At 46.5% G+C, this 26,328-nt stretch overlaps 1 protein-coding gene across 2 annotated transcripts in view; it reads right to left on the bottom strand.

The window, feature by feature from the left end:
* LOC139368992 (alpha-enolase) overlaps positions 1–24,555 on the bottom strand; it is a 32,522-nt gene extending 7,967 nt beyond the window's left edge. The window contains exons 1-7 of one of the 2 annotated variants that reach the window (XM_071108530.1): positions 24,455–24,555; positions 21,279–21,373; positions 7,883–7,978; positions 7,677–7,735; positions 6,604–6,673; positions 1,747–1,880; positions 1,131–1,353 (exon numbers count right to left, since the gene is read on the bottom strand). In XM_071108530.1, the coding sequence (XP_070964631.1) occupies positions 1,131–1,353; positions 1,747–1,880; positions 6,604–6,673; positions 7,677–7,735; positions 7,883–7,978; positions 21,279–21,363 (667 nt within the window). In that variant the 5' untranslated portion in view covers positions 21,364–21,373; positions 24,455–24,555. Of the gene's footprint in view, positions 1–1,130; positions 1,354–1,746; positions 1,881–6,603; positions 6,674–7,202; positions 7,262–7,676; positions 7,736–7,882; positions 7,979–21,278; positions 21,374–24,454 lie in introns of both variants that reach the window. The other variant, XM_071108529.1, reaches the window with a different exon arrangement.
* Positions 24,556–26,328: the final 1,773 nt, after the last annotated feature.

Raw genomic sequence — 26,328 nt, 5'->3', positions numbered from 1 at the left:
TGACTTGACAGAGTTACTGTCAATCTGACTGATTGATTAACTGACTGACTGTCAATCTGACAGACTGGTTAACTGACTGATTAACTGACTGACGCTCATGGTCTCTCCCCGTCCTTGTTCTCCAGGATGTTGGGGGAGAAGCCTCCCTTGTCTTCTACATTGGTGGTATTCCTCCATTCTCCCTCTCTCAACCCCTCCCTACATCTCTCAACCCATTCCTACATCTCTCAACCCATTCCTACGTCTCTCAATCCCTCCCTCTCGACCCCTCCATCCCTCCCTCCCCTCGCTCAACCCCTCCCTCCCTCTCTCAACCCATCTCTCCCATTCTCTACCCCTCCCTCTCAACCCATCCATCCCTCCCTCCTCCCCCCACTCAACCTCTCCCTCCCTCTCTCAACCCATCTCTCCCATTCTGTACCCCTCCCTCCCACCCTCTCTCAACCCCTCCCACCCTCTCTCAACCCCTCCCACCCTCTCTCAACCCATCCATCCCTCCCTCTCCCCCCACTCAACCTCTCCCTCCCTCTCTCAACCCATCCCTCCCTCTCTCAACCCCTCCCTCCCACCCCATCTCTCCCATTCTCTACCTCTCCCTCTTAACCCCTCCCACCCTCTCTCAACCCCTCCCATCCTCTCTCAACCCCTGCCAACCCCTCCCACCCCATCTCTCCCATTCTCTACCCCTCCCTTTCAACCCCTCCACCCCCCCCCCCTCTCCCCTCCCTCCCTCTTTCTCTCTCTTACCTTCCTTGTTTTCCAGGATGTTTGGGGCGAAGCCTCCCTCGCCCCCCCCCCCCCCCCCCCCCCCTCTCCCTCCCTCCCTCCTTCTCTCTCTTACCTTCCTTGTTTTCCAGGATGTTTGGGGCGAAGCCTCCCTCGTCCCCCCCCCCCCCCCTCTCCCTCCCTCCCTCCTTCTCTCTCTTACCTTCCTTGTTTTCCAGGATGTTTGGGGCGAAGCCTCCCCCCCCCCCCCCCCCCCTCTCTCCCCTCCCTCCCTCCTTCTCTCTCTTACCTTCCTTGTTTTCCAGGATGTTTGGGGCGAAGCCTCCCTCCCCTCCCCTCCCCTCCCCCCCTCTCCCCTCCCTCGTCTCCCCTCCCCCTCTCCCCTCCCTCCTTCTCTCTCTTACCTTCCTTGTTTTCCAGGATGTTTGGGGCGAAGCCTCCCTCGTCTCCCACGTTAGTGGCGTCCTGGCCATACTTCTTCTTGATGACGTTCTTCAGGTTGTGGTAGACCTCGGCTCCGATCCTCATGGCCTCCTTGAAGGTGCTGGCTCCTACAGGGAGGATCATGAACTCCTGCATGGCCAGCTTGTTGCCTGCGTGGGAACCTCCGTTGATCACGTTGAAGGCCTTGGACGGAGACAACAGAGGTTTGAGCTTAAGTTTCTAATTACAGTTAACGTTAAGTCAAGTCTTGTTGTAAATATAAGAGGTGGTTCTGTAATTACAGTTAACGTTAAGTAAAGTCTTGTTGTAAATATAAGAGGTCATTGAGTGAACCACTATTTTATTTGTTTATTTTATTTCACCTTTTATTTAACCAGGTTGGCCAGTTGAGAACAAGTTCTCATTTACAACTATGGGGTGATGAGTAATGTTGTCTGAAACCTGTAGAGTTGTGTGAACTCCCCGAGCCCAGTGCCTGGGCTTTAGCTCGGAGGACTAACAGACTTATTGGTAGCAGGAGACCGAGGTCCGAGCCAAAGTCAGTCACATAAATATACAATCTAAACACAGGCTTACGGGGACGGGGAGGATGACATCGGGGTTTCCAGCGAGGTCAGCGATGTGACGGTACAGGGGGACACCTTTCTCAGCAGCACCGGCCTTGCACACAGCCAGGGACACGCCCAGGATGGCGTTGGCACCAAACTTAGCTGGGGGGGGGGGGGGGGGGAGGTGAGTGCCCATACAGCCCTTTTCTGCCTCTTACCCCTCTCATCGTTGGTTTTAAAAAGTGGTTCCTGGCAGAGTACCAACCCCATGTCTACCAACCCCATGACTAAACTTCACCCTAACCCTTGGTACCAAACTTAGCTGAGGGGGGAACCAAAAGAGAGCCAGTAGTCTATTGTGAATGACTATTATCATAATTAATAGCTGGCACCCTAAATGTAGTTCTCGGTTCCAAGATTTAACAGCCAATACAGTGATTTTCTATAAACAGCTTCTATTCTCTTGTCTATAAACAGCTTCTATTCTCTTTTCTGTATACAGCTTCTATTCTCTTTTCTATAAACAGCTTCTATTCTCTTTTCTATAAACAGCTTCTATTCTCTTTTCTGTATACAGCTTCTATTCTCTTTTCTATAAACAGCTTCTATTCTCTTTTCTATAAACAGCTTCTATTCTCTTTTCTATAAACAGCTTCTATTCTCTTGTCTATAAACAGCTTCTATTCTCTTTTCTGTATACAGCTTCTATTCTCTTTTCTATAAACAGCTTCTATTCTCTTTTCTATAAACAGCTTATATTCTCTTTTCTGTATACAGCTTCTATTCTCTTTTCTATAAACAGCTTCTATTCTCTTTTCTATAAACAGCTTCTATTCTCTTTTCTGTATACAGCTTCTATTCTCTTTTCTATAAACAGCTTCTATTCTCTTTTCTATAAACAGCTTCTATTCTATTTTCTATAAACAGCTTCTATTCTCTTTTCTATAAACAGCTTCTATTCTCTTTTCTGTAAACAGCTTCTATTCTCTTTTCTATAAACAGCTTCTATTCTCTTTTCTATAAACAGCTTCTATTCTCTTTTCTATAAACAGCTTCTATTCTCTTTTCTATAAACAGCTTCTATTCTCTTTTCTATAAACAGCTTCTATTCTCTTTTCTGTATACAGATTCTATTATCTTTTCTATAAACAGCTTCTATTCTCTTTTCTATAAACAGCTTCTATTCTCTTTTCTGTATACAGCTTCTATTCTCTTTTCTGTATACAGCTTCTATTCTCTTTTCTATAAACAGCTTCTATTCTCTTTTCTATAAACAGCTTCTATTCTCTTTTCTGTATACAGCTTCTATTCTCTTTTCTATAAACAGCTTCTATTCTCTTTTCTATAAACAGCTTCTATTCTCTTTTCTATAAACAGCTTCTATTCTCTTTTCTATAAACAGCTTCTATTCTCTTTTCTGTAAACAGCTTCTATTCTCTTTTCTATAAACAGCTTCTATTCTCTTTTCTATAAACAGCTTCTATTCTCTTTTCTATAAACAGCTTCTATTCTCTTTTCTATAAACAGCTTCTATTCTCTTTTCTATAAACAGCTTCTATTCTCTTTTGTATAAACAGCTTCTATTCTCTTTTCTATAAACAGCTTCTATTCTCTTTTCTGTATACAGCTTCTATTATCTTTTCTATAAACAGCTTCTATTCTCTTTTCTGTATACAGCTTATATTCTCTTTTCTGTATACAGCTTCTATTCTCTTTTCTGTATACAGCTTCTATTCTCTTTTCTATAAAAACCTTTATATTCTCTTTTCTGTATTCTATTCTCTTCAAGGGGACAACGAAAGCCTATTTGGGGACTTTGCATTGACGCCTAGTACACTGGTGTGCTGTATATGTAATGTGTAACCAGAATCTCCATGTTAACTCAATGCTGTGAATGAATAAGGCAGTGTACAGCCAGCCGGCAGCTCACCATTTCTACATCTAGATGTAACTCTAACCCATCAGTCCCTAACTCAAACCTATCAGTCCCTAACTCAAACCTATCAGTCCCTAACTCTAACCAATCAATCCCTAACCTATCAGTCCCTAACCCTAACTTATCAGTCCCTAACCCTAACCTATCAGTCCCTAACCTATCAGTCCCTAACCCTAACCTATCAGTCCCTAACCCTAACCTATCAGTCCCTAACCCTAACATATCAGTCCCTAACCCATCAGTCCCTAACCCATCAGTCCCTAACCCTAACCCATCAGTCCCTAACCCATCAGTTCCTAACCCATCAGTCCCTAACCCATCAGTCCCTAACCCATCAGTCCCTAACCCTAACCTATTAGTCCCTAACCCTAACCTACTAGTCTCTAACCTATCAGTCCCTAACCCATCAGTCCCTAGTCTCTAACCTATCAGTCCCTAACCCTAACCTATCAGTCCCTAACCTATCAGTCCCTAACCCTAACCTATCAGTCCCTAACCCTAACCTATCAGTCCCTTCCCTAACCCATCAGTCCCTAACCCATCAGTCCCTAACCCTAATCCATCAGTCCCTAACCCTAACCTATCAGTCCCTAACCCTAACCTATCAGTCCCTAACCCTAGCCTATCAGTCCCTAACCCTAACCTATCAGTCCCTAACCCTAACCTATCAGTCCCTAACCCTAACCTATTCGTCCCTAACCCTAACCTATTAGTCCGTAACCCATTAGTCACTAACCCATCAGTCCCTAACCCTAACCTATCAGTCCCTAACCTATCAGTCCCTAACCCATCAGTCCCTAACCCATCAGTCCCTCACCCATCAGTCCCTAACCCATCAGTCCCTAACCCTAACCTAGCAGTCCCTAACCCATCAGTCCCTAACCCTAACCCATCAGTCCCTAACCCATCAGTTCCTAACCCATCAGTCCCTAACCCATCAGTCCCTAACCCATCAGTCCCTAACCCTAACCTATTAGTCCCTAACCCTAACCTACTAGTCTCTAACCTATCAGTCCCTAACCCATCAGTCCCTAGTCCCTAACCTATCAGTCCCTAACCCTAACCTATCAGTCCCTAACCTATCAGTCCCTAACCCTAACCTATCAGTCCCTAACCCTAACCTATCAGTCCCTTCCCTAACCCATCAGTCCCTAACCCATCAGTCCCTAACCCTAATCCATCAGTCCCTAACCCTAACCTATCAGTCCCTAACCCTAACCTATCAGTCCCTAACCCTAGCCTATCAGTCCCTAACCCTAACCTATCAGTCCCTAACCCTAACCTATCAGTCCCTAACCCTAACCTATTAGTCCCTAACCCTAACCTATTAGTCCGTAACCCATCAGTCACTAACCCATCAGTCCCTAACCCTAACCTATCAGTCCCTAACCTATCAGTCCCTAACCCATCAGTCCCTAACCCATCAGTCCCTCACCCATCAGTCCCTAACCCATCAGTCCCTAACCCTAACCTAGCAGTCCCTAACCCATCAGTCCCTAACCCTAACCCATCAGTCCCTAACCCTAACGTATCAGTCCCTAACCTATCAGTCCCTAACCCATCAGTCCCTAACCCTAACTTATCAGTCCCTAACCCATCAGTCCCTAACCCTAACTTATCAGTCCCTAACCTATCAGTCCCTAACCCTAACCCATCAGTCCCTAACCCTAACTTATCAGTCCCTAACCCTAACCTTTTAGTCCCTAACCTTAACCCATCAGTCCCTAACCCTAACCCATCAGTCCCTAACCCTAACCTATTAGTCCCTAACCCTAACCCATCAGTCACTAACCCTAACCTATCAGTCCCTAACCCATCAGTCCCTAACCCATCAGTCCCTAACCCTAACCTATTAGTCCCTAACCCTAACGTATCAGTCCCTAACCTATCAGTCCCTAACCCTAACCTATCAGTCCCTAACCTATCAGTCCCTAACCCATCAGTCCCTAACCCATCAGTCCCTAACCCTAACCTATTAGTCCCTAACCCTAACCCATCAGTCCCTAACCCTAACCCATCAGTCACTAACCCTAACCTATTAGTCCCTAACCCATCAGTCCCTAACCCTAACCCATCAGTCCCTAACCCTAATCCATCAGTCCCTCACCCTAACTTATCAGTCCCTAACCTATCAGTCCCTAACCTATCAGTCCCTAACCCTAACCTATCAGCCCCTAACCCTAACCTATCAGTCCCTAACCCTAACCTATCAGTCCCCAACCCATCAGTCCCTAACCCTAACGTATCAGTCCCTAACCTATCAGTCCCTAACCCTAACCTAGCAGTCCCTAACCCATCAGTCCCTAACCCTAACCCATCAGTCCCTAACCCTAACGTATCAGTCCCTAACCCATCAGTCCCTAACCCTAACCCATCAGTCCCTAACCCTAACCTATCAGTCCCTAACCCTAACTTATCAGTCCCTAACCCTAACGTATCAGTCCCTAACCCATCAGTCCCTAACCCTAACGTATCAGTCCCTAACCTATCAGTCCCTAACCCTAACCTATCAGTCCCTAACCCATCAGTCCCTAACCCTAACTTATCAGTCCCTAACCCATCAGTCCCTAACCCTAACCCATCAGGCCCTAACCCTAACTTATCAGTCCCTAACCTCAGTCCCTAACCCTAACCCATCAGTCCCTATGCTTAACCTTAACTTTTTGCTCTGCCTGCTGAATATTCACAACTAATAAATAAGCCAAGAGAAGCAGCTAACATTTTAGTCTAAATTAAATGTGAACCATCCACGTAGTGCTCGTAAAGACTTAGTGACTGCTCTAATCAACCTTTATCAATTGTTTAAAGTGGGACATACGGTTCGCTAGGCATCCATCACCCAACTATCACTTGTCATCTTATGCCTTATAATAAAGGCTCGTACATGTTAATACCAAGTTATAAAGCCTTATACCTGCAGGCTCTAAGTAAAATGTTTCCCCAACTTACACTTGTTCTCTGTGCCATCCATGTCCAGCATCAGCTGGTCAACCTTCTCCTGCTCCAGGACGCTGACATCCTGAACAACAGGACAGGACAGACACAGAACAACACACCAGTCATTAGAGATGAGAGGAACTGACAACAAACAAACAAAAAAAGGTTCAAAGTTCAAAGTTCAAAACAGGTTAGCTCAAAACACCAGGCTTGAAGGACGTTTATGGTTCACTAGTACACACTGCACACAGCATCGTGAGGTGTTACTAGGCAGGTTAGGGGAAGAGATCTTTGGCGCTCTGCAGTGACAGTCACTGTGCTCAAGGACAGTAATCACATTGACAGTGATCAAAGTACAGTGCTGTATTTCTACAACAACTCAAGAGATAAATGTAACAGACAAAAAAATGCAAAGATACTATTAATACATACTACATAGAGATAACTTACCACTTTGACTCAATTGTCTTCAGTCAGGACCGTGTTTACCAATCTACTACATGACAAACATACTGCCGTGACTATTCCATCTCGCACTGTAAACTCTTTGCAACTCTGACTCGACACCAGCACAATGTTGTCAATGCTAGTCAAACAGTGAATGTTCCTACCTGCCGTACAAGCGCAGGTGCAATAGTTTTATTGATATGATCAACGGCTTTTGAGACACCTGCAGAGGGGACAAGCAGAGCGTCACGACCCAGGGAGAAGTAGAGCAGCAGCAGGCATTATCAGACGATCACAGAGCTCTCGCTAAGACTAGCTGCTTTGGGTGGCAGCAACTAGGCTGGTTAAACAAACGTCAAACTATTGGGATCATGGGGGGTAGTCGCAGAAATAGAATGACAAAACGCCCGCCGGTTAAATCCACCCATCTTGGAACGCTGACTTGAATAGGGATGTCCGTTATAGTCACCCTACTGCTGTCTGGGTAATAACGGGTAATAACAGATCTGTGATCGTCTGTGAATGCCTGCGACAGAGGTCAGTTAGTTGTCCAAATCAAAGCAAACCCACTCAAAAGTCATCAACTCCAGTTCATTTCAGTGTCTTACTCCTGTTCCTCCTCCACACTGTTCATTTACCTGGTTACACAGAGCTGGGGCCAAGAACTCATTGATATATTTAACAGCCCTTTTCACCCCTGACAGGAGGAGGAAAGATTGATGAAGTATCAGAAAGGAAGGATGAAGATGGAAAAAGGAAAGAAAAAAATGTAACGGAACATTTTAGTTTTTTAAAGCAGGGTGACTTTGGACTATAAGGACATTGGGAAAATCAAAAAGCGTACCTTTGCCCAGGTAGCGCGTCTTGTCGTTGTCACGGAGCTCCAGAGCTTCATAGATACCAGTAGAGGCCCCGCTGGGGACGGCGGCCCTGAACAGACCTGGAGAACACAGAGGATTTTTAATGACTCTGTTGACTCTGTGTTTTAAATTAATTTCCTGACTCACTGCAAGAGGCTGACTGTTGCATCCTAATTAAAGAAATCAATATTAGAAATATCCATCCTCAAAATGTTTGTCACTGCAACCCTGAACCGACCTTAATATATCAATATTAGATCCACGATTATGGCTTTTAAATGATGCATTCAGGAGGATTTCTGTCATAGCAGGGGGCCCCCATTTATTTCTGTCATAGCATGGGGTCCCCATTGATTTTTGTTAGAATGTTTGAGTCACTCAGACAGCATATGAACACAGCATAAGCCATGGCAAAATGTTTAGCTTTAAAACTGCAAATATTATATTATTATTATTATAATTACATTTTTATATATTTTTTATCTTCAACTCTACACTTTTGAAAAAGGACCCGCAAGTACGCATTTTATTGTTAGTCTACCTGTTGTTTACGAAGCAGCCAAATGGCAAAATGTGTAGAATTCCCGGCAGTTAGCTTTAAAACAGCAACATTTTGTCTCGCTGGCCAACAAGAGGGCTTCTAAAATGTTTGGTTGGCGACCGAGCCAATGGCCACGCCCACTGCCATGTCCAGCAACATTTTGTCTCGCTGGCCAAGAAGAGGGCTTCTAAAAATGTTTGGTTGGCGACCGAGCCAATGGCCACGCCCACTGCCATGTCCAGCAACATTTTGTCTCGCTGGCCAACAAGAGGGCTTCTAAAATGTTTGGTTGGTGACCGAGTCAATGGCCACGCCCACTGCCATGTCCAGCAACATTTTGTCTCGCTGGCCAAGAAGAGGGCTTCTAAAAATGTTTGGTTGGCGACCGAGCCAATGGCCACGCCCACTGCCATGTCCAGCAACATTTCAGATCCAGAAAAAAACTCTATCCATAAATATCCTTCCTGAAAATCATACTTAAGATAAGATAAATCATAAGACAGTATGGAAAATATTTTTACTTCTACTGTAGTAGTATGAAGGTTGTTTGTTATTCATAGTAAAAGCAACAGGAAATCAAAATTATCCAATGAGCAGCAAGTATCCCTTCGGTCCTATTTTAATCACATTTTGTTCCCAGACGAGGAGAGGAGGGGGTTGCACATGCTAAGCAGATCAATGTGATGCAGGTGCTTCTACACCTGCATTGCTTGCTGTTTTGGGGTTTTAGGCTGGGTTTCTGTACAGCACTTTGAGATATCAGCTGATGTACGAAGGGCTATATAAATAAATTTGATTTGATTTGATGTAACACACACACACACACACACACACACACAGTGCAGCATCCAGGATGCGACTGCTGGCTCAGACACACACCAAGGTCAGACATTTGGGATTCAAGAAAGATACAGGATGTGTACATTTGATTCTAACTGCTCATTGGGCAAAAAATATATATAAAAAATGCTGATCAAACCAATGACAGGGGTCCTGAGATCAGGAGGGATTTAAAGCTTAACCACAGAGACACACAGAGAGATTTAGGCCATGAGTTCAGGCTTATCAAATCATCTGCATCAGCTAGAAATCAGCTATGCTTGATATAGTTTAGCAGTCAAGCCCAGTAAACCTATTCAGATTAATTTAGTCTTAGTGATTTCACTTGTTTTCAAATCAGCTACAATCAAAGCATGCAACATGTTGTATTTTGGACACGTATAAAGTATGTCTGAATTCAGAAAGGTTATATTTTTTAACATATATGCCTAGATTCAGTTTTATTTTTTAACCTTTATTTAACTAGGCAAGTCAGTTAAGAACAAATTCTTATTTACAATGGTGGCCTCCACCAGCCGAACCCGGACGACGCTGGGCCAATTGTGCGCCGCCCTATGGGACTCCCAAATCACGGCCGGTTGTGATACAGCCTGGAATGAAACCAGGGTCTCCTTAGACAGCTGAGATACAGTCTGGAATGAAACCAGGGTCTCCTTAGACAGCTGAGATACAGTCTGGAATGAAACCAGGGTCTCCTTAGACCGCTGAGATACAGTCTGGAATGAAACCAGGGTCTCCTTAGACCGCTGAGATACAGTCTGGAATGAAACCAGGGTCTCCTTAGACAGCTGAGATACAGTCTGGAATGAAACCAGGGTCTCCTTAGACCGCTGAGATACAGTCTGGAATGAAACCAGGGTCTCCTTAGACCGCTGAGATACAGTCTGGAATGAAACCAGGGTCTCCTTAGACAGCCGAGATACAGTCTGGAATGAAACCAGGGTCTCCTTAGACAGCTGAGATACAGTCTGGAATAAAACCAGGGTCTCCTTAGACAGCTGAGATACAGTCTGGAATGAAACCAGGGTCTCCTTAGACCGCTGAGATACAGTCTGGAATGAAACCAGGGTCTCCTTAGACCGCTGAGATACAGTCTGGAATGAAACCAGGGTCTCCTTAGACAGCTGAGATACAGTCTGGAATGAAACCAGGGTCTCCTTAGACCGCTGAGATACAGTCTGGAATGAAACCAGGGTCTCCTTAGACAGCTGAGATACAGTCTGGAATGAAACCAGGGTCTCCTTAGACAGCTGAGATACAGTCTGGAATGAAACCAGGGTCTCCTTAGACCGCTGCACCACTCGGAAGCCCTCTGTTCAGATACTAATATGTTATTTTTGTGGTTGTAAACCCCCATCGGAGGACGTGACAGTCACTCTCAGAGAAAGAGAAATTAGCTCAGCTCTATTGTTTGTTGAAACAAAAAGTCTTTGGGTGCCGGGTTCAAAAAAATAATATACTTGAAGAAAGGAAAAAACCGGCACTCACTGAAATAAATATTTTTTTCCCGTTTTCCGTTTTGAATGTGTTTCTTTCAGCAGCAGAGACCAGAACAAACGAACGCGTTTCGATGGCAGCCATCCTGTCCCTTCTGACCTCTGTGGCTAAAAAAACTGAAAGATTATTTCCAGTGAGTACAGTCACTCTCATCCCAGAGGATTAGTACTGGATCTGAAAATAGAAAACACAACGACGATGCAGCCCGTCTAGTAACGACTGTAATTCAAACCCCTTTTGTGTTATATAGCAGAGACACATTACATCTGGGGGAGAGGGGGGGCTCGTCTCTGCATGCTCCAACAATCCAATCCTATTTATACAGCAGCAGACAACACAAAGTGTATTCCAAATTGCCCTCTATTCTCTTTATAATGACATTCTTTTGAACAGAGCCCTATGGGGATCCCGTTGGGCTCTGGAGCAGTATAAAGGTAATACGGCATCATTCGGGACGCATCCAATGCCAAATCAGGCTGGTCCATCCTAAACTAGGGGAGGCAGGGTAGCCTAGTGGTTAGAGCATTGGAAAGGTTGCAAGTTCAAATCCCCGAGCTGACAAGGTACAAATCTGTCGTTCTGTCCCTGAACAGGCAGTTAACCCACTGTTCCTAGGCCAGTTAACCCACTGTTCCTAGGCCAGTTAACCCACTGTTCCTAGGCCAGTTAACCCACTGTTCCTAGGCCAGTTAACCCACTGTTCCTAGACCAGTTAACCCACTGTTCCTAGGCCAGTTAACCCACTGTTCCTAGACCAGTTAACCGACTGTTCCTAGACCAGTTAACCCACTGTTCCTAGACCAGTTAACCCCACTGTTCCTAGGCCAGTTAACCCACTGTTCCTAGGCCAGCTAACCCCACTGTTCCTAGGCCAGTTAACCCACTGTTCCTAGACCAGCTAACCCACTGTTCCTAGACCAGTTAACCCACTGTTCCTAGGCCAGTTAACCCACTGTTCCTAGGCCAGTTAACCCACTGTTCCTAGGCCAGTTAACCCACTGTTCCTAGACCAGTTAACCCACTGTTCCTAGGCCAGTTAACCCACTGTTCCTAGACCAGTTAACCCACTGTTCCTAGACCAGTTAACCCACTGTTCCTAGACCAGTTAACCCACTGTTCCTAGACCAGTTAACCCACTGTTTCTAGGCCAGTTAACCCACTGTTCCTAGACCAGTTAACCCACTGTTCCTAGGCCAGTTAACCCACTGTTCCTAGACCAGTTAACCCACTGTTCCTAGGCCAGTTAACCCACTGTTCCTAGACCAGTTAACCCACTGTTCCTAGGCCAGTTAACCCACTGTTCCTAGGCCAGTTAACCCACTGTTCCTAGACCAGTTAACCCCACTGTTCCTAGGCCAGTTAACCCACTGTTCCTAGACCAGTTAACCCACTGTTCCTAGGCCAGTTAACCCACTGTTCCTAGACCAGTTAACCCACTGTTCCTAGGCCAGTTAACCCACTGTTCCTAGGCCAGTTAACCCACTGTTCCTAGGCCGTCATTGAAAATAAGAATTTGTTCTTAACTGACTTGCCTGGTTAAAAATAAACTGTGAAGCTGCTAGCTTAGCTCCTAGCAACCTTCCTACAAACTGTTAAAAGAGAGCAAGACAAATGGAAAACGCTTTCCCTTTTGGGGGGGGGGGATTTCAAGCCCATGTTAAATCCAACATGTCTTCTCTCAACCCCCCCGCCCCCCCCCACCCCTTTCCTCTTCCTCTGTGGCCTAATTCAGATAGCTTCATTAACATTCTGGACATTCATTCATTAAGTTGAAGTAACTGCTTTGTTTTCAGCCCACGGAGCAGAGCGACAAAAAGGGGGACTCCACTCTTGAACAAGGGCGGCGGAAAACCCCGATCCCATTCAGGATATCCCATTCAGGGTATCCCATTCAGGGTATCCCATTCAGGATATCCCATTCAGGATATCCCATAGTTAGTTGGTTGAATATTGTTAGGTTGGTTGAGATAAAAAAAATATATATAATTTAAAGTACATCTTGAAAGTTAAGGTATTGATTTCCAATGAATTGTAATCCCATTACAAATGACAGGTCTGTCATGTTCTGTGCTTGTATGATCGACAACACTTTAAATATGACTTCAAAATTCACATGAAGAAGAGTATTGGAAGACTCCAGTGATTCCCCCAGAAAAGAAAGAGTAAAAAAAGGACCAATTCCTGGTTAACATGATGGAGTAGAATTAAGCAATAAAGCACGAGGGGGTTAAGGGTTGTTCTTACCACGAGGGGGTTAAGTTCTTACCACGAGGGGGTTAAGGGTTGTTCTCACCACGATGGGGTTATGGGCTGTTCTTAACACGAGGGGGTTATGTTCTTAACACGAGGGGTTATGGGCTGTTCTTACCACGAGGGGGTTAAGTTCTTACCACGAGGGGTTTAAGGGCTGTTCTTACCACGAGGGGGTTAAGTTCTTACCACGAGGGGGTTAAGGGTTGTTCTTACCACGAGGGGGTTAAGTTCTTACCACAAGGGGGTTAAGGGTTGTTCTTACCACGAGGGGGTTATGGGCTGTTCTTACCACGAGGGGGTTATGGGCTGTTCTTACCACGAGGGGGTTATGGGCTGTTCTTACCACGAGGGGGTTAAGGTCTGTTCTTACCACGAGGGGGTTAAGGGCTGTTCTTACCACGAGGGGGTTATGGGCTGTTCTTACCACGAGGGGGTTATGGGCTGTTCTCACCACGAGGGGGTTATGGGCTGTTCTTACCACGAGGGGGTTAAGGGCTAATCTTACCACGAGGGGGTTAAGGGCTAATCTTACCACGAGGGGGTTAAGGGCTGTTCTTACCACGAGGGGGTTAAGGGCTGTTCTTACCACGAGGGGGTTAAGGGCTGTTCTTACCATGAGGGGGTTATGGGCTGTTCTTACCACAAGGGGGTGTGGTATATGGCCAATAGACCACGGTTAAGGGCTGTTCTTACCACGAGGGGGTTAAGGGCTGTTCTTACCACGAGGGGGTTACGGGCTGTTCTTACCACGAGGGGGTGTGGTGTATGGCCAATAGACCACGGTTAAGGGCTAGTCTTACCACGAGGGGGTGTGGTATATGGCCAATAGACCACGGTTAAGGGCTGTTCTTACCCCGAGGGGGTGTGGTATATGGCCAATAGACCACGGTTAAGGGCTGTTCTTACCCCGAGGGGGTGTGGTATATGGCCAATAGACCACGGTTAAGGGCTGTTCTTACCACGGGGGGGTGTGGTATATGGCCAATATACCACGGTTAAGGGCTGTTCTTACCACGAGGGGGTGTGGTATATGGCCAATATACCACGGTTAAGGGCTGTTCTTACCACGAGGGGGTGTGGTATATGGCCAATATACCACGGTTAAGGGCTGTTCTTACCATGAGGGGGTTATGGGCTGTTCTTACCACGAGGGGTGTGGTATATGGCCAATAGACCACGGTTAAGGGCTGTTCTTACCACGAGGGGGTGTGGTATATGGCCAATATACCACGGTTATGGGCTGTTCTTACCACGAGGGGTGTGGTATATGGCCAATAGACCACGGTTAAGGGCTGTTCTTACCCCGAGGGGGTGTGGTATATGGCCAATAGACCACGGTTAAGGGCTGTTCTTACCACGAGGGTGTGTGGTATATGGCCAAAATACCACGGTTAAGGGCTGTTCTTACCACGAGGGGGTGTGGTATATGGCCAATATACCACGGTTAAGGGCTGTTCTTACCACGAGGGGGTGTGGTATATGGCCAATATACCACGGTTAAGGGCTGTTCTTACCATGAGGGGGTTATGGGCTGTTCTTACCACGAGGGGTGTGGTATATGGCCAATAGACCACGGTTAAGGGCTGTTCTTACCACGAGGGGGTGTGGTATATGGCCAATATACCACGGTTATGGGCTGTTCTTACCACGAGGGGGTGTGGTATATGGCCAATATACCACGGTTAAGGGCTGTTCTTACCATGAGGGGGTTATGGGCTGTTCTTACCACGAGGGGTGTGGTATATGGCCAATAGACCACGGTTAAGGGCTGTTCTTACCACGAGGGGGTGTGGTATATGGCCAATATACCACGGTTATGGGCTGTTCTTACCACGGGGGGGTGTGGTATATGGCCAATAGACCACGGTTAAGGGCTGTTCTTACCATGAGGGGGTTATGGGCTGTTCTTACCACGGGGGGGGGTGTGGTATATGGCCAATAGACCACGGTTAAGGGCTGTTCTTACCACGGGGGGGTGTGGTATATGGCCAATAGACCACGGTTAAGGGCTGTTCTTACCACGGGGGGGTGTGGTATATGGCCAATAGACCACGGTTAAGGGCTGTTCTTACCCCGGGGGGGTGTGGTATATGGCAAATAGACCACGGTTAAGGGCTGTTCTTACCACGGGGGGGTGTGGTATATGGCCAATATACCACGGTTAAGGGCTGTTCTTACCACGGGGGGGTGTGGTATATGGCCAATAGACCACGGTTAAGGGCTGTTCTTACCACGGGGGGTGTGGTATATGGCCAATAGACCACGGTTAAGGGCTGTTCTTACCACGGGGGGGTGTGGTATATGGCCAATAGACCACGGTTAAGGGCTGTTCTTACCACGGGGGGGTGTGGTATATGGCCAATAGACCACGGTTAAGGGCTGTTCTTACCACGAGGGGGTGTGGTATATGGCCAATAGACCACGGTTAAGGGCTGTTCTTACCATGAGGGGGTTAAGGGCTGTTCTTACCACGGGGGGTGTGGTATATGGCCAATAGACCACGGTTAAGGGCTGTTCTTACCACGAGGGGGTGTGGTATATGGCCAATAGACCACGGTTAAGGGCTGTTCTTACCATGAGGGGGTTAAGGGCTGTTCTTACCACGGGGGGGTGCGGTATATGGCCAATAGACCACGGTTAAGGGCTGTTCTTACCCCGAGGGGGTGTGGTATATGGCCAATAGACCACGGTTAAGGGCTGTTCTTACCCCGGGGGGGTGTGGTATATGGCCAATAGACCACGGTTAAGGGCTGTTCTTACCACGAGGGGGTGTGGTATATGGCCAATAGACCACGGTTAAGGGCTGTTCTTACCATGAGGGGGTTAAGGGCTGTTCTTACCACGGGGGGGTGTGGTATATGGCCAATAGACCACGGTTAAGGGCTGTTCTTACCCCGAGGGGGTGTGGTATATGGCCAATAGACCACGGTTAAGGGCTGTTCTTACCCCGGGGGGGTGTGGTATATGGCCAATAGACCACGGTTAAGGGCTGTTCTTACCATGAGGGGGTTAAGGGCTGTTCTTACCACGGGGGGGTGTGGTATATGGCCAATAGACCACGGTTAAGGGCTGTTCTTACCACGGGGGGGTGTGGTATATGGCCAATAGACCACGGTTAAGGGCTGTTCTTACCACGGGGGGGTGTGGTATATGGCCAATATACCACGGTTAAGGGCTGTTCATACCATGAGGGGGTTATGGGCTGTTCTTACCACGGGGGGGTGTGGTATATGGCCAATAGACCACGGTTAAGGGCTGTTCTTACCACGAGGGGGTGTGGTATATGGCCAATAGACCACGGTTATGGGCTGTTCTTACCACGGGGGGTGTGGTATATGGCCAATATACCACGGTTAAGGGCTGTTCTTACCACGAGGGGGTGTGGTATATGGCCAATAGACCACGGTTAAGGGCTGTTCTTACCCCGAGGGGGTGTGGTATATGGCCAATAGACCACGGTTAAGGGCTGTTCTTACCACGAGGGGGTTATGGGCTGTTCTTACCACGGGGGGGGGTGTTGTATATGGCCAATAGACCACGGTTAAGGGCTGTTCTTACCATGAGGGGGTTATGGGCTGTTCTTACCACGGGGGGGTGTGGTATATGGCCAATAGACCACGGTTATGGGCTGTTCTTACCACGGGGGGGTGTGGTATATGGCCAATAGACCACGGTTAAGGGCTGTTCTTACCACGAGGGGGTGTGGTATATGGCCAATAGACCACGGTTAAGGGCTGTTCTTACCACGGGGGGGTGTGGTATATGGCCAATAGACCACGGTTAAGGGCTGTTCTTACCACGGGGGGGTGTGGTATATGGCCAATAGACCACGGTTAAGGGCTGTTCTTACCACGAGGGGGTGTGGTATATGGCCAATAGACCACGGTTAAGGGCTGTTCTTACCCCGAGGGGGTGTGGTATATGGCCAATATACCACGGTTAAGGGCTGTTCTTACCACGGGGGGGTGTGGTATATGGCCAATATACCACGGTTAAGGGCTGTTCTTACCACGAGGGGGTGTGGTATATGGCCAATATACCACGGTTAAGGGCTGTTCTTACCACGAGGGGGTGTGGTATATGGCCAATAGACCACGGTTAAGGGCTGTTCTTACCACGGGGGGGTGTGGTATATGGCCAATATACCACGGTTAAGGGCTGTTCTTACCACGGGGGGTGTGGTATATGGCCAATATACCACGGTTAAGGGCTAGTCTTACCACAAACCCCTGAGGTGCCTTATTTCTGTTATAAACTGGTTACAAACGTAATTAGAGCAGTAAAAATATACGTTTTGCAATCCCCTTGAAATACGGTCTGATATACCACAGCTGTCAGCCAATCAGCATTCAGGGCTGGAACCACCCAGTTTATAATAAGTATTAACCCGGCCTCGTTTAGGCCTCTAGGTATTACAGAGTCCGACCTGTGAACTCTGTACTGTAAGTATCCACGGCTCCATCTCAAATAGTACCCTATTCAATATATAGCGCACTACTTCTGACCAGGGCTCATAGGGGTGCACTGAAAGTAGCAGGCAAAAGTAGTGCGCTATAATAGGGAATAGGGTGCCATTTGGGAACCAGAGGTGTCAGGCAGGGTAGCCTAGTGGTTAGAGTGTTGGACTAGTAACCGGAAGGTTGCAAGTTCAAACCCCCGAGCTGACAAGGTACAAATCTGTCGTTCTGCCCCTGAACAGGCAGTTAACCCACTGTTCCTAGGCCGTCATTGAAAATAAGAATTTGTTCTTAACTGACTTGCCTAGTTAAATAAAGGTAAAAATAAAAAAAAATAAAAAAAATATTGGAGATGGAGGGATAGAACCTGCTGACAGGCTACGATTAAATAGCTACAATGAAATGTCTTGTGCAATTGAATAAATAATAAAAGACTTATTCAAGTATTTAATTCAGCTTCTTGCTTTCGCCTGTTTTTCATGTTTTTCATTTATATTTTGCTGTGTGTTCAACCTAGATAAATAACTCTAACAGATAGGATATTAAACTATTTATATTTAGTAAATGTGCACTATGTCTATTCCATTGTCGATGTGCAAATGGAAACATAGCAGCATTGATTTCATCGACATGTCTGAAAGGGAACAACAAAGTAACCACAGTTGGCTACATTGTATCTGCAACCGACTGAGGGAAAGGGACTAGCCTGGAGCTAACTCGCTCTGTCAGTAGGAGAGGGACTAGCCTGGAGCTAACTCACTCTGTCAGTCGGAGAGGGACTAGCCTGGAGCTAACTCACTCTGTCAGTCAGAGAGGGACTAGCCTGGAGCTAACTCACTCTGTCAGTCAGATAGGGACTGGCCTGGAGCTAACTCACTGTCAGTCAGAGAGGGACTAGCCTGGAGCTAACTCACTCTGTCAGTAGGAGAGGGACTAGCCTGGAGCTAACTCACTCTGTCAGTCAGAGAGGGACTAGCCTGGAGCTAACTCACTCTGTCAGTCAGAGAGGGACTAGCCTGGAGCTAACTCACTCTGTCAGTCAGAGAGGGACTAGCCTGGAGCTAACTCACTCTGTTAGTCAGAGAGGGACTAGCCTGGAGCTAACTCACTCTGTTAGTCGGAGAGGGACTAGCCTGGAGCTAACTCACTCTGTCAGTAGGAGAGGGACCAGCCTGGAGCTAACTCACTCTGTCAGTCGGAGACGGACCAGCCTGGAGCTAACTCACTCTGTCAGTCGGAGAGGGACTAGCCTGGAGCTAACTCACTCTGTCAGTCGGAGAGGGACTAGCCTGGAGCTAACTCACTCTGTCAGTCAGAGAGGGACTAGCCTGGAGCTAACTCACTCTGTCAGTCAGATAGGGACTGGCCTGGAGCTAACTCACTGTCAGTCAGAGAGGGACTAGCCTGAAGCTAACTCACTCTGTCAGTAGGAGAGGGACTAGCCTGGAGCTAACTCACTCTGTCAGTCAGAGAGGGACTAGCCTGGAGCTAACTCACTCTGTCAGTCAGAGAGGGACTAGCCTGGAGCTAACTCACTCTGTCAGTCAGAGAGGGACTAGCCTGGAGCTAACTCACTCTGTTAGTCAGAGAGGGACTAGCCTGGAGCTAACTCACTCTGTTAGTCGGAGAGGGACTAGCCTGGAGCTAACTCACTCTGTCAGTAGGAGAGGGACCAGCCTGGAGCTAACTCACTCTGTCAGTCGGAGACGGACCAGCCTGGAGCTAACTCACTCTGTCAGTCGGAGAGGGACTAGCCTGGAGCTAACTCACTCTGTCAGTAGGAGAGGGACTTGCCTGCAGCTAACTCACTCTGTCAGTAGGAGAGGGACTAGCCTGGAGCTAACTCACTCTGTCAGTCGGAAAGGGACTAGCCTGGAGCTAACTCACTCTGTCAGTCAGAGAGGGACTAGCCTGGAGCTAACTCACTCTGTCAGTCAGAGAGGGACTAGCCTGGAGCTAACTCACTCTGTTAGTCAGAGAGGGACTAGCCTGGAGCTAACTCACTCTGTTAGTCGGAGAGGGACTAGCCTGGAGCTAACTCACTCTGTCAGTAGGAGAGGGACCAGCCTGGAGCTAACTCACTCTGTCAGTCGGAGACGGACCAGCCTGGAGCTAACTCACTCTGTCAGTCGGAGAGGGACTAGCCTGGAGCTAACTCACTCTGTCAGTAGGAGAGGGACTTGCCTGCAGCTAACTCACTCTGTCAGTAGGAGAGGGACTAGCCTGGAGCTAACTCACTCTGTCCGTCGGAAAGGGACTAGCCTGGAGCTAACTCACTCTGTCAGTCGGAAAGGGACTTGCCTTGGAGCTAACTCACTCTGTCAGTCGGAGAGGTACTAGCCTGGAGCTAACTCACTCTGTCAGTCAGAGAGGGACTAGCCTGCAGCTAGCCTCGTGTTGCCATACCTCCAAAATCACGTCGTTGTCACACCTTCCTTGGAGGTCTGGAGAATTTTCTATTGCAAAAACGGTTTGAATGGGCCCCTGGGAGCCGTTCAAACCTCATTTGATTGGATGTTACATTTAAAGAACCCTTCCCCACATGCCCAAAGACAGGGTTGTGTGTTATGTGCATCACTGTTTTCCGTCCAGGTAGTTGTTGTTGTTGCCTATGCTAGTTTCAAGACTGATGCTCCATGTCATTGATCCACAATCCATAGGTAAGGCTGTACAGTGAAATAAATATGCCCTCAATTCAATTCTAAAGTCCAATACAGCCACAGTGTGATTTCAACAGATTTTTGTCCAATTAACAAATTATTTTATTTTGTTGAATTTATATAACAACATTCCAACCTATTGCATTATGGCATGATTATGGCATAAAGCAACTTTTATTTTGAAGGCGAACCGCAAATGTCAATATTGTGGCTAATCCTTACTGTGGCTAGCTTCACATAGATGAGTTTGACCATCATTAATCAAATACGAACTGTCTTATAAACGATGGGTATTTTAGATGATGACACCTAGCTAGACAGTTAGCTCAGCTTTGTTTCGGACCAGCACCGTCCAGAGCCTGGGGAAGAATGTCTCAGCTCATGCGGCAGGTGCGCGAGACAAAACTTTACCAGCAACAAAGTAATGAACGTGTTAAATGATTATGCAGTCATATGCAGGTCCTGATTGGTCAACAAGCTTATTTAACGGGACAAATGGTGTTATTTGACGTGTATTAATTTATTTTTACATCAAAAAGACCCAAACGGCGTTCCATAATTAGCAATGTTTTATTCTAAATCTGATAACCGCAGACAGTTGCTAAATATATCCTAGGTAATGCGCATGCATGCAATGTTGCTTAAACTATGAAAACTGGCCCCCTTAAAGAGAATTGTGGTATGGACAACATGCACCCAAAGTTGAACCCTAACCCTACAGAGAACAAAGTTGAACCCCGACCCTACAGAGAACAAAGTTGAACCCCGACACTACAGAGAACAAAGTTGAACCCCGACCCTACAGAGAACAAAGTTGAACCCTGACCCTACAGAGAACAAAGTTGAACCCCGACCCTACAGAGAACAAAGTTGAACCCCGACCCTACAGAGAACAAAGTTGAACCCTAACCCTACAGAGAACAAAGTTGAACCCTGACCCTACAGAAAACAAAGTTGAACCCTGACCCTACAGAAAACAAAGTTGAACCCTAACCCTACAGAGAACAAAGTTGAACCCTGACCCTACAGAGAACAAAGTTGAACCCCGACCCTACAGAGAACAAAGTTGAACCCGGACCCTACAGAGAACAAAGTGTACAGATAGTCCTGCTCTAGTATAACCTCTTCTTACCTTTCTTGGTGTACAGGTCGACCTCCACGGTGGGGTTTCCACGGGAGTCGAAAATCTCACGAGCGTGAATCTTCAGGATGGACATGGTTCTGGAACTACACAGGAGAGAAGAGAGGAGAGACAAGTAAGGAAGAGGATGTGAGAGAGAGAGAGGAGGAGGAGGAGAGAGAGGAGGATGAGAGAGAGGAGAGAGAGAGGAGGATGGGAGAGAGGAGGATGAGAGAGAGGAGAGAAAAGAGGATGGGAGAGAAAGAGGAGGAGAGAGAAAGAGGATGGGAGAGAGGAGGATGAGAGAGGAAGAGAAAAGAGGATGGGAGAGAAAGAGGAGGATGGGAGAGAAGAGAGAGAGGAGGATGGGAGAGAGGAGAGAGAGGAGGATGAGAGAGAGGAGGATGGGAGAGAGGAGGATGGGAGAGAGAGGAGGATGAGGGAGAAGGAGGATGGGAGAGAGAGGAGGATGGGAGAGAGGAGGATGGGAGACAGGAGAGAAAGGAGGATGGGTTAGAGGTAAATGTTGAAGACCAGCCCTCAGTGAGGATCTAGGTCTGAAGTCATGACAGTGAGTCATGACAGTGAGTCAGGACAGTGAGTCAGGACAGAAATGTGGCAATATTTGAAATGCTCAATGACAGAATTCAACAGTATAAAACAGAAAAGTTTAAGGTATAAAAAAAAACAAAATCATAAAGTCAACATGAAAGTCCACGGACTGTACCTATGTACCCACTGCTATGGGGAAATGAGTTGACAGACCTGTGCAGATAATACTGTAGACAATGTCATGCGACGTCGGCACAACCTCTACACAGTTACTGCAGTCTGTGTTTGGCCAAAGCATGGGTGCGTCCTTGTAAAATATGTATGGGTGGGGCTCCACGGGGCTGAAGCATCGATCTCTGCAGCAGGACTTGGTCAAATGACCCCTGGGTTAAGATGCAGACTTTGCCTGACATGTTACTTCACCAATGTTTTCTGCTGAATCATGTGTGTCGTAGGCCTAAATCAATTGCTGCATGCTGCATCCAAGCATTTTTTTTCCAATATGACAAAGCAAATTACTAGCTGACTACACATGACATTGCCTAGGCTTTGGCAGGTACGTGTACCACTTTACAGGGGAAATACAGCACAGCGTGTACTTTTGGTTCAAAACCATTTTTGAAAAAAACATACTTTTACTGTGAAGTCTGTAATGTCCCAAACATTACCTTACTATGAAACATCCCAGTTAGCACCACACATTTAAAACATGTTTGGAGAATAGAGATTTTAAACCACATCGAGGCTCTATATTCAGTATTTTTGCAGATGCCCCAGGTGAAATGGACTGTGTTCCCTAATACATAACAGGTCTGGGCCTGCCCTACCCTTGTCTGTACTAGACTGTTCTGCACACAGACTATGGATTTTCATTTCATCGGTTTTATCGGACTTTCCCTGATGAATGAAGCCCCATGTTCCAGCCTTTAAGCCACTAAAACCAGAGACACACTCTCCATCAACCGACCCCTTACTGGAACAACGGAAAATGATCAGGTATTAAATGGCCATGATGTGGAAACTTTCCATTGGATGACAAAGCACAGAGAGGAGAAGAAGGGCCAATGTCAACCCACATAAACAGAAGCATAAATGCACACAGACAGGATTGTCTTCTCTATAGCACTCACAACACTGGTCAGGACTAATGTTTAGCCTACAGTAGGGCAACAAAAACACCTGATGTCACCTGACATTTGAAAGAAACAGAACATACGATAACACAGCTATAATACATTACTTATAACATGTAGTTAACATGTATAACGGCAATGGGTTTTTTCCCTGTTGTCTCAGTGTGCAGAGACGGAGAAAGACAGAGTTGAACCTGCTGATAGGCTTCTATAAAATGGCTACTATAAAATGGCTACTATAAAATGGCTTCTATAAAATGGCTACTATAAAATGGCTTCTATAAAATGGCTTCTATAAAATGGCTTCTATAAAATGGCTTCCTCACACTGAAATAAATAATAAAAGACTTGACATTCAAGTATTTAATTCAGCTTTGTTTCTTCGCCCGTTTTTATTTATTTATCTCTGGGTATGACAATAAGTATATTTTTTTTGTTGTGTTTTCTCCCTAGTTTAATGATTAACTTTAAATAAATAGTTTAATTTCTATTTGTTAAACATTTATCTTTGCATGTGCAATGGAAACATTGATTTCTTAGCATCTCTGAAAGGGAACAACAAAGTAACCACAGTTGGCTACATTGTATCTGCAACAGATTGCTACATTGTATCTGCAACAGATTGCTACATTGTATCTGCAACAGATTGCTACATTTAATATTCTGTCCACCATATCAGTCAGAAACTGGTAGTTGGCCACACTGCATAGAAGTGAACGGGGAAAGGGGGGAGGGGGTTACCTAGTCAGTTGCACAACTGAATGCATTCATCTGAAAATGTGTCTTCTGCATCCAACCCAACCCCTCTGAATCAGAGAGGTGCAGGGAGGCTGCCTTAATCCATATCCACGTCATAGGCGTCAGGGGAGCACTTGTTGGGGTATAACTGCCATTCTCAAGGGCAGAACAGCAGTTATGTCCACCTTGCCGGCTTGGGGATTCGAACCTGCCGACCTTTCGGTTACTTGGCCAAAAGCACTAAAAGCACTAGGCTACCTGCATGACAAGCAATGAATGAACAGTGAAATGCCTTTGCCTGTGAAAAAGGGCACAGGGAGGTGTGGCAGAGTATTTCAGTAGTGATAAAACACTGTTATCTAGCTGTGTGGTTGCAACTTGACGCCTTTTTCCTTTTCCCCCTCACTGCCTTTTCTAAATGGAGTGACATCTCGCCAGCTGACAGGGTTAAAAATAGACAAGCTACCAAGCTGCAAACCGTGGCCAGGCACCATCATGTCATTAATTTATTTTACTTTTATTTAACTAGGAAAGTCATTAATAGCTTGAAAAAGAAAAGGCAAAAGACAAATGTATAACACTTTATGAGACCACTTTGCATTTCTGATGATACGATAACGGGGAAATAATGTAGGGTCTACAATGGCATCAGACAAATAATGCAAAAGTAGCGGATATTTTATACGATTTGAGACAATTATAGTCATTACAAAAAAAATAAACGAATTCCGCAAAATAATAGAAAATAGAAGGCCTTCATCTTACCTTTATTTGGCCTAACTGTGTGCAAGGGTAGTGTTGTCTCTCGTTCGGTCGACAGAGAAGGCGGTCGTCACAGTCCGCGATGCTGATAAATGGACCGAATCAGGAAGACGTTCTTCCTCGCCGTTTGATTGGCTGGGATGGGAACCACGTGGCCGGAGGGTGCGAATCGGACTGCACGTTCACAAGCGATACCAAGACTGACAATTAGATTAGAGAAAGGATGCGGAGGTTTCTATACTCCAGCATCACCCCTCAGACGTAAAGGATAACATGCCTATAAAAACACAAGTGCAGAAGAAATGTATAGGCTACAAGTTGTTGAATTGATCCAACACGAGTGGGCAAGGAAAAGGTCGATGTAACGATGCATATTTGAATACGTGCAGAGATCATATCAGATGCGGCTCTCTACAACGACACAGGATGATTCGTTAGATAGACGCAGCTTTTTTGTTGTTGTCTCAACGTCAGTTTGCAGCCTGTGTTTCAGTGTCCTAGGCCCGGGTCCAAATGAGGGCAAGGCACATAATTTCACTCACTGTGTGGGGTAGAGAGTTTATGCTGCTTGATAGACTGTACTAATGTTAACGTTTTCCTCACAGAAGTATGTTAACGCAGTGATTTATTTATTACGTAACAGTCTATACATCTAGTACCGCCTTCATTACCATATATAGTCTACCATATAAAGCTATTGATTCTAATAAAGGAGTGGACTCCACTCCCATTAACTTGTCATAAGGATGTGATAGTCTACTGTGGAAAATCTTCCTAATCCAAATTAGGCCTAGTACATTTAAAAAAAATTATAGTTTCACTATAGGACAACATTTCACATGCAAAGTATAATCTGAGTGTATCGTGTGAATGCATGATGTACAAATTCAATTATGAGGCCTGACGATGTTTATGACGTTCACGTATGATTATGCTATTCTATTTTGAAGAGGATTTCATGGCTGAATCATCATGCGCACTCACTAAATAAAACCCATCTCTGTCCCATTTCTCTCTGATTCCTGGAGGCCAATAGCAGCATAGTGTGTTTTCCCTTCTATGGTTCTCTTCCTCACTGGAGCTGAGCTGTGGTCATGACCAGCCTACTGCCATGCAGCTGTGATCATGACCAGCCTACTGCCATGCAGCTGTGATCATGACCAGCCTACTGTCTTGCAGCTGTGATCATGACCAGCCTACTGCCATGCAGCTGAGCTGTGATCATGACCAGCCTACTGCCATGCAGCTGAGCTGTGATCATGACCAGCCTACTGCCATGCAGCTGTGATCATGACCAGCCTACTGTCATGCAGCTGTGATCATGACCAGCCTACTGCCATGCAGCTGTGATCATGACCAGCCTACTGTCTTGCAGCTGTGATCATGACCAGCCTACTGCCATGCAGCTGTGATCATGACCAGCCTACTGTCTTGCAGCTGTGATCATGACCAGCCTACTGCCATGCATCTGAGCTGTGATCATGACCAGCCTACTGCCATGCAGCTGTGATCATGACCAGCCTACTGCCATGCAGCTGTGATCATGACCAGCCTACTGCCATGCAGCTGTGATCATGACCAGCCTACTGCCATGCAGCTGTGTTCGTGCCCAGCCTACTGTCATGCAGCTGAGCTGTGACCATGCCCAGCCTACTGTCTTGCAGCTGAGCTGTGATCATGCCCAGCCTACTGTCATGCAGCTGAGCTGTGATCATGCCCAGCCTACTGTCATGCAGCTGAGCTGTGATCATGCCCAGCCTACTGTCATGCAGCTGAGCTGTGATCATGCCCAGCCTACTGTCATGCAGCTGAGCTGTGATCATGCCCAGCCTACTGTCATGCAGCTGAGCTGTGATCATGCCCAGCCTACTGTCATG

Source organism: Oncorhynchus clarkii, chromosome 16 (genome assembly GCF_045791955.1).
Source record: "Oncorhynchus clarkii lewisi isolate Uvic-CL-2024 chromosome 16, UVic_Ocla_1.0, whole genome shotgun sequence".
In the NCBI taxonomy this organism is placed as follows: Eukaryota; Metazoa; Chordata; class Actinopteri; order Salmoniformes; family Salmonidae; genus Oncorhynchus; species Oncorhynchus clarkii.
This window is presented reverse-complemented; position numbering and strand designations above follow the sequence as displayed.